The 16499-nt window shown below is 42.5% G+C and overlaps 1 protein-coding gene across 2 annotated transcripts in view; it reads right to left on the bottom strand.

The window, feature by feature from the left end:
• SLC39A11 (solute carrier family 39 member 11) overlaps positions 1 to 16224 on the bottom strand; it is a 549451-nt gene extending 533227 nt beyond the window's left edge. For both annotated transcript variants that reach the window (XM_048488149.1, XM_048488150.1), the window contains exons 1-3: positions 16119 to 16224; positions 13406 to 13538; positions 10496 to 10534 (exon numbers count right to left, since the gene is read on the bottom strand). In XM_048488149.1, the coding sequence (XP_048344106.1) occupies positions 10496 to 10534; positions 13406 to 13513 (147 nt within the window). In that variant the 5' untranslated portion in view covers positions 13514 to 13538; positions 16119 to 16224. The remainder of the gene's footprint in view (positions 1 to 10495; positions 10535 to 13405; positions 13539 to 16118) is intronic.
• Positions 16225 to 16499: the final 275 nt, after the last annotated feature.

Below are 16499 nucleotides of genomic sequence, written 5' to 3'. Positions count from 1 at the left end.
GCAGCCATTTATGCTAGTGAGACCTGGAAGGCATCAACAAGTATCAACAACAGGCTCGACGTCTTCCAACAGAAGTGTCTGCGCTGAATCCTGAAGATCCAATATTATGACCTCATCACTAATGAAGAGGTGCTCAGAAGGAGCGGCATGTGCAAACTCCATACCATCATCGCACACAGAAGACTTCGACCGGCTGGCCTCATTCTTTGCATGGAGAACGGTTGGATCCCAAAGACGGCAATGAGGTGGATACCTCCTGATGCCAAATGACAGTGAGGACGCCCCCAAAACACCTAGAGGAGAGCATTCGAGCAAGACTTGAAGGTACGGAATATTGCATGGGAAGAGGCTGAAACACTCACCCAAGGCTGGAAAAGCTGGAAAGCACTTGTTGGCCAGTATTCTACTTAGAATGATGGATTCAATGATGATGACACGTTACCTTCAGTAACATTCTGAAAGTGTTTGAAGCTCATGAAAATAATTTGGGTTTGTTCACAACAGGAAACACTTTTTTGTAGGAGTCCTCACAGCCTTGCCAATTTTCTGGTCTCCAAGGTGCTACTGGACTCAAATCAAATTATACTGCTTCTTTTCAGCAGGAAGGACTAGAAGACATTCACCCAAACAGCTATAATGGACAAAATGTACCTTCCAAACCTTAATATCCTCATCAAGCCTTCTCCTCTGTGCCTGCCCTAAGAGGAAAGGCAGGCAGAAACTAGAGTCAGAGCTTTCTCAGCGGTGGTTCCACTTCTACAAAGGCCTTCGATGCTTTATTTTAGCCACCACGCTTAAAAATTTCTTAAAACATAATTCTTACCCCCTCCATTTTAGTACAATGAAGCCAATGGTGGTGATTTTATGGCCTGTCTGTAAGACATTTGTACACTGATGTTACCTTTTTACTAAGGCTAAGTCTGGAATGGATTTATTGCTGTGGATGCTAGTTGTATAACGTTATTTTAAGTTGATTACTATTGATTATTTGTTACTTCTATTTTATTTTTTGGTTAACCACTTCAAGCAAGCTCTTGACAGGAAGCATAAAAATACTGAAACAATCCTGTGTCACTTACTCATAGCTCTTCTCCATTATAAGCCAAAACTTGCAGCTCTCACTATCCTTCCTCAACTATCACTGGCCTCAAACCTCTGAATCCAGCTCTCTTTATTGTTCCGGCTCCCACAGATTGCCCCTCCCAAACATGAACCTTCAAAGTGAACCTTCCAAGAATGTTCTCTCAACTCTCTGCCTTTCTACGCTCTGAATTTTTTACAGCACAGACCTCCACCCACAGTCATGGAACATTTTACTGTCACTCCCCAACACACAGCTACAGGGAACTATTTCAACAGACAAAATATTTTCTAGAGCAAAACCTGGCAAGCATATCAAAGCACAAGCCACAGCACTGTTGGAAGATGTGAAAAGAGTTGTACACAGTCTTAAGTGTTTATTTTTTGACAGGAAAACATCCTCCTCCTTCTCTACTCTTCCAATCTTGTTCACTTGAGGTTTGAAGTCACTATTCCAAATTGTGCAATTTTGAATTCAATCTCACCCAAAAAGTACCGTAATTGTTTTGAAATTTCAGAGATCTAAAAGTGACAAGTCGGCACTAACTCCAAAGTGATGTATAGCAGGAAACCAATGTTAATATGGCAGTTACTTGTTTTTCTCTCTCAGGAAAAGCTGACATGACCTTGAAAATATTGGGCCTCAAATTCAAATATTATTTTAAAGGAAATACATGGCTCATAATGAAATGGAACATCATACAAGGTAGCATCCCATGATAGCCCAGATAGAGACTGTGCCTGGGTTTGTGCTCTTCATGTATGGCAGAATTTCTAACCATTGCAATATGGAACAAACCTAAACCCATATTTTGGACAAGCGTAAGTCTCATTAAGCAACCTGGGGACAGTTTGGATGAAGAATGCCTCATAAGGCCCATGGTTGAAAACTATGTATTTTCTGTAAAAATAGGCCCTGACCAAAAAAAAAAACCCTGACAATTTCAGTGGACATTCTATTCTATATGAAAGTAACAGATGGGCCATTTCAGAAGGCCCCTTTGTGACAGAAAAGACTGAAAAACCTACACAGTGCAACTGTCAGAAATTATTGCTTCTATGGGCTCCTGATGTGCTCCAGGGGCTTAACCAAAACAAACCTCAAGAGAGTACTGCATTGTTGACATGCCCATGTTTTAACAAAACCTCTCATAAAGGAGTAGTGAACTGGAAGAACACAAGGGGAATGATCCAGAATGATGCAGTACAGATTTGGGACCAAATACCAATGTTTAAGTTGTCACCATGACTTTGAACCCCACACTTTTACAGTTCTTGGTAAGATTTGGTAGCTGAATACTTAAGCAGCTAACAATGATGGCAGGCCTCCCAGAGAGGGCCAAGGTGATACTGTACAAGTGCATATCATAGCTCTGTAAACCTGGTCCATCTTTTTTTGTAAGGAGTATCTTGATATCCACAGCCAGACCAACTAGTATGAAAGGCACCCTGACTCTGTGCAGAGTCTGGCAGCAAGGACCTTAATATTCCTTTAAGAGGAGCCAAATGCAATTAGAGGCAAACTTCAGAAGTTTGATTTGTGCATTTAAATTCAGAATTAGCTCTAAATATTTAGAATCCTCACTATTCAAGTTCACAGAAGCATTACTCTGTGATTAGCAAATCCATACTTCAGAATTAACTTTGGGGCATTCTTTCAATTGGCTGTCTACCATATATAAATTCTGGAATCGAAGTTAGATGCTTTGGCAGTAGTCAAAATCACCCAACCAAATCAAACACACACACACAATGCTCAAAAGGATTTCTACGATAGCTATATATACAGTGAGTTGGCAACATCTCAGTTTTTGAGACACACACTTGGAAAATGCTGTTTGTTCATTACTCTACACAAAATGCATCAAGTACCCAAGCTTTTAACTTCGTTAACTTGTAACTTTAACTCTGTAGTAATCAGTAGAACACAGTATAAAAATTCATTTCACGCATGAATCCCTAACTGCTGGAGTGTGCTACATTTCTCTGAAAAGAATGGCTCGTCATAAAAAAAAAAATTACCACTTCCATTATTTGCCTAGAATCATGTGTAAGTTCCTCCAACACACAAAGAGAGGAGCTTATGACCCACTCATCCGTTGTAGCCGCCTTTTCGTCAAGACAGAGGCATAACACTTAAAAGCAGAGCTGCAAGAGAACACTTAGTTGTCCACCCTCCCCCACAAAGATATCCAGCCCTGGTGGGAGGGGGTGCTGTTTGTTTCTTGAGCTGCTTTCCTATAAGTGTCCACTGACTAGCCAATGCTTGGTAAGATTTGGTAGCTGATTCATTAAGGAGCTGGCATTGGTGGCAGCCCTCCCACAGAGGATCACGGTGATAACGTACAACAGCATGCCACTGGACAGTCTTCTTTTGCCTTGTCAATTCAATGTATTGTGATCAACAAGGAGTTTTAGGCCCCTTCCGCACATGCAAAATAATGCACTTTCAATCCACTTCCACAATTGTTTGAAAGTGGATTTTGCTATTCTGGACAGTAAAATCCAGCTTCAAAGTGCATTGGAAGTGCATTATTGTGCATGCACGGAAGGAGCCTTACAGCAGGGCACAGTAGCAGCACAAAGATTATGAGTTTCCTTTTCCTAGAGGAATTTACCTTGTTTCTTGCATGTGGGTGTCTGGAAACTCAGAAAAACAGACATGCTCTTTATGGGAGCTGTTAGACTTTCTGACTAGTTTTACTGGCTGGCTGCCAGTTTTGCTCTCATGCTGATGTGCTTTCATTGGACTGGTTTTATCTGTTGATTTTCATGATAAGCTCTGTTTTGTAGGTTCTAAATATATTAGCTGGTTTTTCATTGTCATGAGCTGCTTTATCTGACAGCCATCTAATGGACTTCGCCAGTCAGATGGCAGGATATAAATATTTTCATTAAATATAAAAATATATGCAACACCACTGCCCCAGGGAAAGAATGCTTATTACCTAAAGTTTTTAGGAGAGATTCAAGGATTAGAGGAAGCCATTTCACCCATGCAAAAAAAATGGTTGGCCAAACTGGCAAATCAAATAAGGGTTAACCATGTAACACAAATAATAGCATAAATACTGGTTAACTATCTAAGCCTGAGCAACGGTCACGCTCACTTTAATCATATCAATGAATAGATTCTGCCTCAGGGCTTGGTGCTGGTGTCACAATTTCCCATCAAGTTTACCTTTCAACACCACCGAGGAATAATAACAGAGGCTAAGTTGCCACAGAGAGGCAAGACAAACCAGATTCACTTTGGGCACGCTGCCTAAGCTGAAATGTCAGCTACCACTCACAAGACCAAATTAGGTGGCAGTTAGTTGCACCAGAAGCAAACTGGGGTCAGTAACACAACCAAGAGCTTCTGGGTTTGGTCAGTAATACAGTAGGTGGTGACGGGTGGGGAGGTAAAAGGCCCTCTGCATCAGCAAAGGCTACCAGCTAGGTAAAGATGGAAAATTCCTCTCTTGACAGCAGTCCTTCAGTAAAGATGCCAACAACTTCTATCACAACCAACCTCAGAGCAGCTCTGGGTCAGCAGAGGCTGAAAGCACCAGTTGCTTCCTCTTTACTTCAGATCTACTCCGGTCACATGAGCTCAGCCCTCCCACAAGACTCTGTGGATCAACCTATATCTATCTATCTATCTATCTATCTATCTATCTATCTATCTATCTATCTATCTATCTATCTATCTATCTATCTATCTATCTATCTATCTATCTATCTATCTATCTATCTATCTATCTATCTATCTATCTATCTATCTATCTATCTATCTATCTATCTATCTATCTATCTATCTATCTATCTATCTATCTATCTATCTATCTATCTATCTATCTATCTATCTATCTATCTATCTATCTATCTATCTATCTATCTATCTATCTATCTATCTATCTATCTATCTATCTATCTATCTATCTATCTATCTATCTATCTATCTATCTATCTATCTATCTATCTATCTATCTATCTAACTTAATATACCGCCCCATCCCCGAAGGGCTCTGGGCGGTGTACAACATAAAACCATACATAAAATCATCATAACAGAACTTCCCTAAATATAATAAAAACACTGGAGGTGATGCACAATCAATAATTTATATTCTATCTTAAACCTTTGTATTTGTATACCTTTTATCTCAGGTTTTTTATTGTGTTATGATTATTGTTATGCCAAATAAAGGCTTATTATTATTATTATATAATAAAAACAGCAGTTGTCCTAAGATGGCATCCCTCCAAAACCTAATCCTCCTAAAAGGAGGAGGGAGAGGCAGTGGGTCCTGATGGTATTAGGACCTATAGATCTCAACAATGGGTCCCGATGATATTAGGGACCCATGAATGGGGGGGGGGGGCACAACTCAGCGGTTGGTGTCTCCAAAGGCCCGGTGGAACAACTCAGTCTTACAGGCCCTGCGGAAATCACCAAGGTCCCGCAGGGCCCGGACAGCTGGAGGGAGAGTGTTCCACCAGGCAGGGGAGCCAGAGCCCGTAAAATTTGCGCCCCGGCCCGAAAGTGGGAGGCCAGCACTGCATCATTGAGGGGCCATCGGATCTCCAGTAAGTTGGCCTCTGCGAACGCATGAAGGTCGAGGATTGGGACATATGGGGTATCTGGTCGAAGGTGCACCGCGAGGGTCCCAGGCCGCGTAAGGCCTTAAAGGTCAAAACCCACACCTTGAAGATGATTCGGAATTCAACCGGTAGCCAATGCAAACGGCGCAGCACAGGTTGTATATGGTCTTGAAAGGCGCCCCCTGTAAGCAGATGGGCCGCTGCATGCTGGACTAGTTTCAGTTTCTGGATCAAACGCAAGGGAAGGCCCGCATTAGCTATGACAGCCTCAGTAATAGTTGGGCATGTACTACAGTCCTGCTTATAGAGGCCATGAACATTTAAAGCCTTCTTCACTACACTTTCATACATAATGAATAACACACTTTCCAACTGGATGTTACTCTGTGAAACAGCAAAATCCACTTGCAAATGATCATTAAAGTGCTTACTGGTAACACAGTACATGAGATGCTCTTCTCCACACTACCGAAAAAGCTTTGAAAAGTCAATTCTTCATATTTTTTGAAATCTATTTCTTTTCAATAACACACACTAGTTTTTTTACCATCACAGTTCAGAAGGCAATCAGCACTCATACAGCTGCAATCTCTATTTAGTAACCAAAAATTACTCTAAATACCACAGACAAATGAACTCTTTCACTATGGTTGTTTCCACCAAGAACACTCCAAGTACACTGTATTTAATACGATACCTTAGATACAAAGCCAGAAATGAGGTACAAAGAACATGACTTGTTCAAGGCCAACCAGATGAGTTGACTGCATGGTTAGGATTCAAAACCAGTTCACTGGTGTGCATGCCGCATTCCTGTAGTCCAACACCACTGTAAATATAAAAGCACCTTGATGGTTCAGTTTTGAAATTTACATGGAGAGTCAAGAGCAACTTCATTGGGCAGTTTATGACATGACAACAGCAGGAGAGAAAGACCAAGCCTGCTTCACCCTGCCTGCTTTGGTCTCAGAAGAGCCAGTAGGCATCTGAAGATACAAAACACTTGTGGTATATGTGATGCAATGTCTTCATGTTTTGTGTGTGTGCGTGCGTGCGTGCGTGCGTGCGTGCGTGCGTGCGTGCGTGCGTGCGAGTGTGAGAGAGAGTTCAAAGCTGTTCACTTCTGACTTATGAATCAATGTCTTCCAAAATGTTTTATCATTAACAACCTTGCTGAGATGGTTGTGGTGGGTTTTTTGGGCTGTGTGGCTGTGGTCTGGTGGATCTTGTTCCTAACATTTCGCCTGCATCTGTGGCTGGCATCTTCAGAGATGTATCACAAAAGGGAAGTCTGTTACAGTTGGGTCTTCTTTTTTCTTGCTACCTTTAACTTTTCCTAACATTGTCTTTTCCACGGACTCCTGTCTTCACATAATGTTATCCAAGTAAAACAACCTCAGGAGACTCCCATGTAAGTCACTGGGAGGCTTACTGGAACAAGCTAGTGTTTGAGCTACAAGTTGCATCTTACAAGCGCTAAGTAGGTGATGGCCAATCCATGCCCAGAAATGGAGGCTGGTTTTCATCTTATTTTTACTGGGCCAAGTTGGTATGAATGTCAGCTTTGTGAAACCCTCTTTTCAATGCTGATAGGCTAGAGGAACTAGTCATAACTGCTCCTTAGCCCAGTAAAAATGAGATGATAGTGAAAAGCCCCAACAGCCAACCTAGTCTCATGACATTAATAGAGGGCTGCTCTGTTTTTAACCTCCATGGGGTCACTGGGGTTCCTCTCCCCATAGTTGGGAACGATAGCCCACAAGCAGCCTGAGATGGCAGATGGGTCTGTCTATGAACGATGTGTCAGCAACATATATGTCTTACTTCTAGGAACAACACAATATTTCCTGGCAAAATTAAGAGTCGTTTTGCAGCTGAAGGGGTTGAGCACTATTTTAATCAAGGAAAAAGATCCTGGGAAGAGATGTCCCTTCCTTCCCTTCCTTCCCTGCCTCCCCACCCCCCCTCACCTGAGGAAAAACATCTCTTAAGCATTTACGTTTGGGGAAATGCACTGCTTTAGAAATCTCCAGTTGTTCATGGTGGAGCTGAAGCACATCTATGGCTTTATTGAGCAGGGCTGGGAGGGACCCAGCATGGATTAGTGTGAAAATAAATTGGCTATGCACCCCACTCCTCCTGCCTCGCTTTCAAATAGGAGCTTGCTCCCAGATCTGGCAACCCTGGTAGAAAACAGTAAACCCAACTGACCATGTTCTCTTTACCTGGGATGGAGTCTGTTTTGCCACTCTGTGGAGAACCTGGAGCTGCTCAAAAGGGTGGTAACTAGATAAACAGTGCCTCGCTTGTATCTGACCCATCTCTCACACCTGGCCACAGCATTCTTGGCAAGCTCTCTCACAGAAGCCTACAAGAACAGCTGAAAACCTCCATATCACCTCCTTCATTTGAGAAGTAGCTGTTTCCACCCTGCTCCTACAGTGGGTTTACCACTGGGAGATAGGAGTCACCACTCAGTCTTGGTATAAGTAGAGAAAGAACGGCTGCACTGGAGACAGCCACAGCACAAGGTGTGTGGGTTGTTGGCATCCTCTGACTCTCCTTGCCAGCATAGGCCTTTCAGCTCGAAGGGGGCTAGAAAGCTGTTTGACAACATCCTTCCAAGGAACAGTATGCTATTCTGGAAAAGAGACGCACTGCATTGAGCAGTCATTCAGGCCAGCGACGTAGTTCTGCATCGGCCTCTTACTAAAAAGGGAAAGAAAGGGATACAGTGGGTTCCCTTGGAAGAGATCTCTCCCTTCCAGGACCTTTACAGTAATGAGGTATAATTCTTCTTTTTTGTTAGATATCTTGTTAGATATAAATGTCCATCTTTTTTACATACTGCGATTTTGAAAAATTGTTAAATTATTTGTATTTTATAGGTTATTGAAAATCAGTATTCAAGGGAATTTGGCTCAGCAGGTTCAACGAGACATTCACTGTTATTTATGCTGCACATATTTTATCATGTGCATACTGTGTAGATAGTGAACAGTACAACATCCTTAATACATCTTGGTAGGCTTTTACCTACATTGGATACAGAAGTCAGTCATATTTGGTAGCATTTTATATTTCACATCACTAACTGAAGACAGCTTGCTGAAATGCATTTGGGGTTTTTTTCTCACGACTGATTAAACAGTTTTAAGTTGCGATTAATTTGTGATTTTTGTATACTTTTTAAAAAACATTCATTTACCATAAAATGCATGGGTTTTATAACTGCAAAGCTGTTAAATACATACACACACTTGTTTTTCTTCAACTGTTTTGATTTGGGGTTGGCTGAAAGTTATTTTTCCTCCTTTTTCTGTGCCTTCTCACACATCATCAACCTATTATAATTGAAAGAACTTCAGAGTTTCCTTCCAAGCAACACTCCACTCCTTCACCTGGACATAGTTTTAAATCCCAGCTTTCTTATTATATTCAGTTAATCCTTTCTCACAGGAAATCTATAGTACCTTGTAATAAGCACTGTATTTTTACAAGTGTTATAGACTATGCCTGGCTTCCTTCGCAATCCTGCAAACAATAATGTGAATGGGCATAACTTAGGGAATTTAGACATACTGCAGGCCAAGGAGCAGCCAGCGCTTGGCTCCATAACTGATATTCATGTGTATTCTCCATCCAACAAAGACTTACTTGTCCATTAGCAAGCCTGCCAAAACTCAAATGGGAGCAGCAGGCCCCTTGAAAAGATGCCCTGCAGCAGCATCTGTTACACAAAGAAAGACAAAGCAGCAAGATGCCATCCAGGAAAAAACTGCCACCGTGCCAGGAAAATGGCTCAGCAGAGACCATCCACACAGCTTTCTACCACTGCTCCCTGCTGGATGAAATCTTGGGATGCCATCCCCATGTAGCAGCGTACATAACTGAGATGTAGATGCTGAAACGTATATAAAAGCTGAAATAAGATCCACATAACTACTCTGAGCTGGGAAGACCAACCTCTGCTATTAGGGGCCACTGTTAATTGTCTGGGCGCTGGATCCCACCTCCAGAACACCAACCACCTAAACTTTAGCCAGTGGCAATTGCAAGGACTTCTTCGTAGTGGCATCCAGTATGTGGTGGGCAACAGAATAAAAACACATAGTTTACTGCTTCTGTTCAGACACAACAAAAGCTTTGCTGAAGAGAAACACTATTAATTGTGTTTCTGTAAAATAGCTTACCACAAGAACCTTCCCACTAGGTAACTCACAAATCAGTTTTTCAAGTAGTATGACATGCTAAATAAGAACGCCAGCATTCAATACATTCTTTTCTTTCTCAATTTTCCAGTTTCTAAAGAGAACTTTAAAACTTCCCCTAAAAGGGAAAAAAATCCAACATTTGTCTCTCCAAGGCCTCAAAGTTTCCAGAAATGTCACATCTCCAACCACTAGATAATATGGCTTCAAAGACATAACTTATCTTTACAATTAAATACTAAAGAATTTTTAAAGGATACCAGAGGGCCCCAGTTAAAAACACAAACACAAAATCAAAGCAAACAGTCTTTATCTTGGGAATTCAACCCCTCTGCAAAGAAAAAATTCTACCCAATGTCTGAGGCAGTTATGCCCGCCCACATTACAATGACACTCACATTACTGCCTCACTAGGAGGCACCAACTCAGGTCAAGACATGATGACTGTTGCTCAAATTCTTCTGATATCTCATGCAGATAGGATTATACCTCAGGCAGTCAGACAAGAAACATTAATGCAACAAGGCAACTAAATGAAGCACTACCAGTGGTTACAGAGAGAACATCAAGACAGCGCATAAAACAAGTTAACAGAAAAAAGGGTGTGCAATACTTACCCCTGCAGCAAAGCCCAGGCTGCCATCCAGGATCCGTCTCTGTAAATTAAAAAAATAAGAAAAGATCCTCCAGTAAGCTTGAAGAGTCAAGGTATGGCAGCATATTGTGTAATAGCACCACTATATTGTATATTGTATACTATATTGTGTAATATTGTATACCATATCGTGTAATAGCACCACTAAGCAGGAGCCATGTGGCGTAGTGGTTAAGTGGTTGCACTACCACTCACACGGTCAGGAGTTCAAGCCCCCTGTGGGTCAGATATCCTGGCAGCTGGCTCATGGTCAACTCAGCCATCCATCCATTCCTTGGTTAGTAAATGAGTACCTAGCGCATAGCTAGGGGGTAAAGAATAGCTGGGGAAAGCAATGGCAAACTACCCCACAAAAACGGCTTGCCTATGAAATCACTGCTTGCAGTGGTACCCCAGGGTCGGACACGACTGAAGGGGAAACTTTACCTTTAAATACGAAGTCTGAAGTTCTGGTCATGGTGTAAAATCACCTGGTGTAAATGTCTAGACAGGATGTGAACATCTACAACAGGTTCCCCAAATGTTGCAAGGGGGTATGTGCCAACCAATAACCAGACCCTTCCAGGAGCCCACCGAGCATTTTTTTTTAAGTGGACAGGGACAGATAATCCCAAGAGGGCTTCTCATTTGCTGAGCAGATTTTTTTAAATTGTGTTCTGGGAGCGGCTGCCACCGCATCACAAGGACTGTCATTGAGTGACTGAAGGTAAGCTGCAAATTTTTTTTAAAAAAACCCTGTACATTCATTTTTTAAAGCCACCATGTTACACAAAACTAAACAATTCAAGAGAGTTTTTCTCTGCACGTAATAAGAGTTGCAGGTGGTTTTATACATTTGCTTGGATAAATGATTAAGGACTGTGGTCTATACTGCTGTGTTTAGCCTGTAAGTAGGCTCCTATATATACTTCTAAGCCACTTAATGTGTTGTGTAAAGAGAAGAAGAGTTTGGATTTATACCCTGCTTTTCCCAACCGTAAGGAGTGTCAAAGTGGCTTTACAAACTCCTGCCCTTCCTCTTCAAATAACAAGACACCTTGTGAGGCAGGTGGGGCTGAGAAAGTTCTGAGAGAACTGAGACTAGTGCAAGGTAACCCAGCAGGTTTCATGTGTAGGAGTGGGGAAACAATCCTGGTTCATCAGTTTCCAGTTTTTTGGAGGAAGCACTGCAGTTTTGAAAAATAGCAGGTGACTGTCAATCTAGTTTTATTTCTTAGTTTTTTGTGTATTACTTACTTAGGATATGGCTGTAAAGGAATGGCATCTTTTTGTTTTAGCTTGTACCCATCACTACTGTAAAGCTTGGGAGACTGAAACCCATTTGATGGGAATAGAATAAAAAATTTTTAGCTGTTTGTACATGCTGAAATCCCTGCTCAGTCATGGCTGTGCAATACAGAAGTCAACATCTCAGGTTTCTTACATGTATTGTGGGAATAATGTTGAACTGCCTTGCTGGGTTATTGTGAAGTGGAAAAAGGCTGAAGACTGATAGAATAGCAAACATTACAGAGGGATATTTTGTAGCACAGGGGTCCCCAACCTTTTTAAGATTGTGGGGACCTTTGGAATTCTGACAGAGGCTGACACATACTGCGGGATGGCCACTGCAGAGGGCACATCAAATCATGGAATATCAGGCCGTTTCGCACGAATGCGGAAGCGGCCGGGTCGGCGTTTCCGACGCCGACCTGACAACGCTGGGACCGTCCACACGGATGGTCCTGGAAAGAGCCGGGCAGCCGGCGCCGCGGAGCACCAGCGCCTGGCCGACCCGGCATTTCCCCGGGCCTCCGGCGCGTCGCCGAGGCCTGGGGACACGCCCCCCTGGCCCTGCGCGCCTGCTCCAGCGGCGCAGGGCAGGGGGGCGTGTCCCCAGGCCTCGGCGACAGCATCGGAGGCCCAGGGACAAGGTGAAGATGCCGGGTGGGAGGGCGATCGCCTCGAAGCCGCTGCCCGGGTTCGCTCGGCAGCGGACTTCTGCCAAAGCCGGCGTTTCCCCAACAAGAGCGCTTCCGAGCACTCTGGGGAAACGCCGGCTTCGCGGTGCCCCCTGTGCGAATGGCGGCCTGGGGACGGCGTTTTTGCCGTCCCCAGGCCGCCATATTCCGCCCGTGCGGAAACGGCCTCAGGGAGTGAGGTTATGTATAACTCTAATGGGTAACTTGGGTAATTCTTCAGCATTTCAGGCAGCAGCTCTGTTTATTTTTATTTTTTGTCTGCCTTTCTCACAGGGACACAAGGCAGATTACATAGTTATCCACTAGACATTCAGTAACCAATGCATTAAGATTTTTTGAAGTCTGGAACTATTAGAAAGAACTGCAGCATACCTTAAGACTTCCAGTGTGGTGCAATGGTCAAGGGCAGGTGGATTCTAATCTGGTGAACCAGGATTGTTTCCCCACTCCTACACATGAAACCTACTGAGTTACCTTGCCACAGTGAAAGAGTGGATGTTGAAGATGCCATAAAACTATTGCTTTTTTCCTGCAAGAAAACCTGGCATCTCTTTTAGAACTTGAAAAAAAAAAGATTGAGTGCAAAGATTATTAAGCAATATTTTTTTTAATGTCAGCTATGAATTGTGAACAAAAATATTTTGGCCATGCATTTTTATTTCAGCTATGCAGTGTAAAAAAATGTTTAAAAGCATTCAAAATGTGAATTGTTTAAAAGCATCCAAAATGTGAATGCTAGGTTAGTTTCCCTCACATGGACAGTCATCCGCTATTGTTACGCCTGTTCCCTAAGTTATAGGTACATACAGCTTACATACTTCCTTCACTGAAATTGACCACAAAAGGCTGAGAATCCCATTTGGCATTTGCTATAATCCAACCTGAACAAAGAACTGACGATGATGACCCACCTGCCCACTGGAAAATATAAACACAAGCGCAGAGCCCACGGCAGTCAATCCCCACGTCAGGAAGGTTCCTAGCAGTGCTTGCAACACTGGATTGTAACCCAATAACATACTGAGCGTGCCTGGGGTTGATGATCTAGAAGAGAAGTAGGGGACAGTTAAGAAGAGAAGTTTCACATCATACATTTGCAATCACCTGTTTATATCCCACTTTTCTCCCCCGTTATGACTCAAAGCAGCCTTTAGAACATCATTCCCCCCCCCCCCGCTTCCATTTTCTCACAACAACCCTGTGACATAGGCCAGTCTGGGAATTTATGATGGCTCAAGGTTACTCACTTTTCATGGTAGACGCAGGGATTCAAATCCAGGCTACCCATAATTCTAGTTCGCCACTCTATCCAGTACACCACACTGGCTCTCATATCTTAACCATTTTATAAAAAGAGAAGTTGGGGGGGGGGGGGGGCTTCCCTGACAAGTATTGTCACTTTCACATAGGTTGTCTCCTGTACATCTGTTAATCCTATTGTGAACAGAAAAAAAAGCCCTTATTTATATCTTACTGATTCCTGGCTTGAGCAAGGGTAAAACGGGGGAAAGTCAACAACCATATATGCACATTAGTCAGTAAGTAAATTCCAGTGAGCTGAAACAAGACCTGTTTTTGAGTAAACATATTTTAGATTGAAACCACCACAGAGTTGTGGAGATGAATAAATATAAGAGCATGCAGCACTCAGCATATTAAAATAACTCTTAAAAATGTAAAAAATTTAGCCAGACAAAATGCTGGATTCAAATCATCATTAGTTGCCTTGTCTCATTCACCTATCTGATTTTGTTGCAGAGCTGGGTCAATGGTAGATATACCAACAACCAGTTCTCCAGTTCAACTCGTCTCAGCAGGTCTTATCCTGTTCTACCCTGGCCAACTGCTACATCCTCTTATCTCATTTCTTTGTTCTGGTAGAAAACACATTCATCATTTATCACAATGGAATGCACACACCATTCATGTACAATGAATGCAACATGATTCTCATGTTGCATTCAATGCATATACAGCTGAACATGTCACAATTATCCAGGTCCTTGTCCCCGGTTTCATCTGTAACATGAATACACATGGGTTCTTTCTTACAAATAGATGCATGCTTGTACATTTACAAATATGTTCACTGTAACATGTGAACAGAGCTGGATATATGTTCTTCTTGCGTTTAATGATAACATGCAAGGTAAGATATAGAACAGCTTACAATATGAATCATCAAAACAAAGTGAAACTCTTTTTAGGCTCCACTGATTACAAGGAGATGGAGCTAACCATTTAACTGCCCCTAAAATCAACAGGTCAAAATGCTTAATTCTGGCAAGATCATGCTCCTTTTTAAAACTTACCACAGAAAGAACCCCTACACTATGAAATTCTCACACCCAAGCACCACTGAAATGCATGTGCCCCAAAAATCTTTAACACAAAGTAATGTTTAATGAACTACAAACTAGTCCCTTCTTTAGCAACAGCTCTGACACAGATAGAAAAAGAAAACGACCAGATAGCCTGTATTTCTCAAATCAGGAATAGTCTGGTGCAGCAATATCAAAGCAGGTATTTGTTAAAACATTCTGCTTTAAAGGTTCTAGAAAGACAGAGCTACTAATGACATAAAGAAAGAAAAAATGTTCCTATTAAGGCACTGTTTGGTTATCTTTGATTTGTAGTAGTGGCTACTGCACCAAGCCTTGGGGGTGGTGGGAGATATCGGAGATGCTCATGACATACAGAGCATCAAACATTGATTACTTGTAGACGTATACAGGTTCACTGATAAACATTTGGTTATTTTAAGAACCAAATATGAACACACCACAAGCCTTTCTTAAACATATTAAGTCATAGTCACGAACGACAACCAGATTCCATGGCACAATCTATTAGTATGTGCATGCATTGCTGCCTTCTACTGAGTCAGGCCACAGTTCTATGTTGTTTGATCACCAGGAGCTCCACAGGGTCTAAGGTAAAGAACTTTCACATCACCTACTACCTCATTCTTTTTAACAGGAGACACCAGAGATTGAAAATGGGACCTCCTGCATGCCAAACAAGTGTTCTACCACTCATCCCCACCATGCTACAGGGCTGGAAAAAATATGACAGTGGAGTGCTCATCCATAATCCACTTATGCAGGCTAGAGAACCTGCTGCCTTTCTAGGACTGTCCTAAACTTCTAAAACAACACGTAAGAAATCCCTCTTCGCCTGATCTTACAAACTGTCTTGTCACCAACACAAAAACATCATCACTGTGAACAGTTAGCATTTTTGTAATTTCAACAGCTCAGCCTGCCTAGAAACTCTCGCCTTGGTTGCACAAAAGCAGCCCTATTCTCAGCATGAACGCTGCACCCAAATGAATGAATTACTCTGCTTCCCAAATCACAAGGTTCTGTGTACATATAAATCTGTTTTATCGTAAACAGCAACACTTCTGCTCACCAGCCAAGACAGTATGGGTGTATAAACCCACTGACCTCTAATGTCAGTACAAAGAAACTTCAAAATTGTAGCGATAAAGGACTAAATTATATTGTGATTCGTTTGGCTGCTTTCAGTTTTAAACAACATTGCAAGGATCCTTTCTGATTTCAGTGATCAGCTTTTTCCTGCATCCCCCTGACACACGCCCCCGCACACAAATCAACTCACTAAATGCACCACTTGTGGGAGACCCCACTTGCTACAAGCCACCACCGACAATCCAAATCCGGCAGCCACTTCCTGGTTCCTTGTGTACACGTGTCTCTAAAACAGATTGGCCCCGCCTACTATCACTCTCCAGCCAATGACAAAACAGTCTGGCGGTGTAGCGGTGGATTCTATGGTACACGTCCCTTGGCTGCGTAAAAAATGAAGCGGAGGGGATGCAATCCGTTGCCATGGTTTTCGGTCGCGTCGTTATTCCAAGAGGGTTTTCAGATCCTTTCCAGATCGAGTTGATTACCAACTGCTAGCTAGAAGGAAGAATCAGCTGCCTGCCGCTGTCCGTGTTCACGAACTTCACAATTCCTGGCTAATTTTGGGAGACAG

This window comes from Sphaerodactylus townsendi, linkage group LG03 (genome assembly GCF_021028975.2).
Source record: "Sphaerodactylus townsendi isolate TG3544 linkage group LG03, MPM_Stown_v2.3, whole genome shotgun sequence".
Taxonomy (NCBI): domain Eukaryota; kingdom Metazoa; phylum Chordata; class Lepidosauria; order Squamata; family Sphaerodactylidae; genus Sphaerodactylus; species Sphaerodactylus townsendi.
The sequence above is the reverse complement of the archived record's forward strand: the minus strand, read 5'-3'. Positions and strand labels throughout refer to the sequence as shown.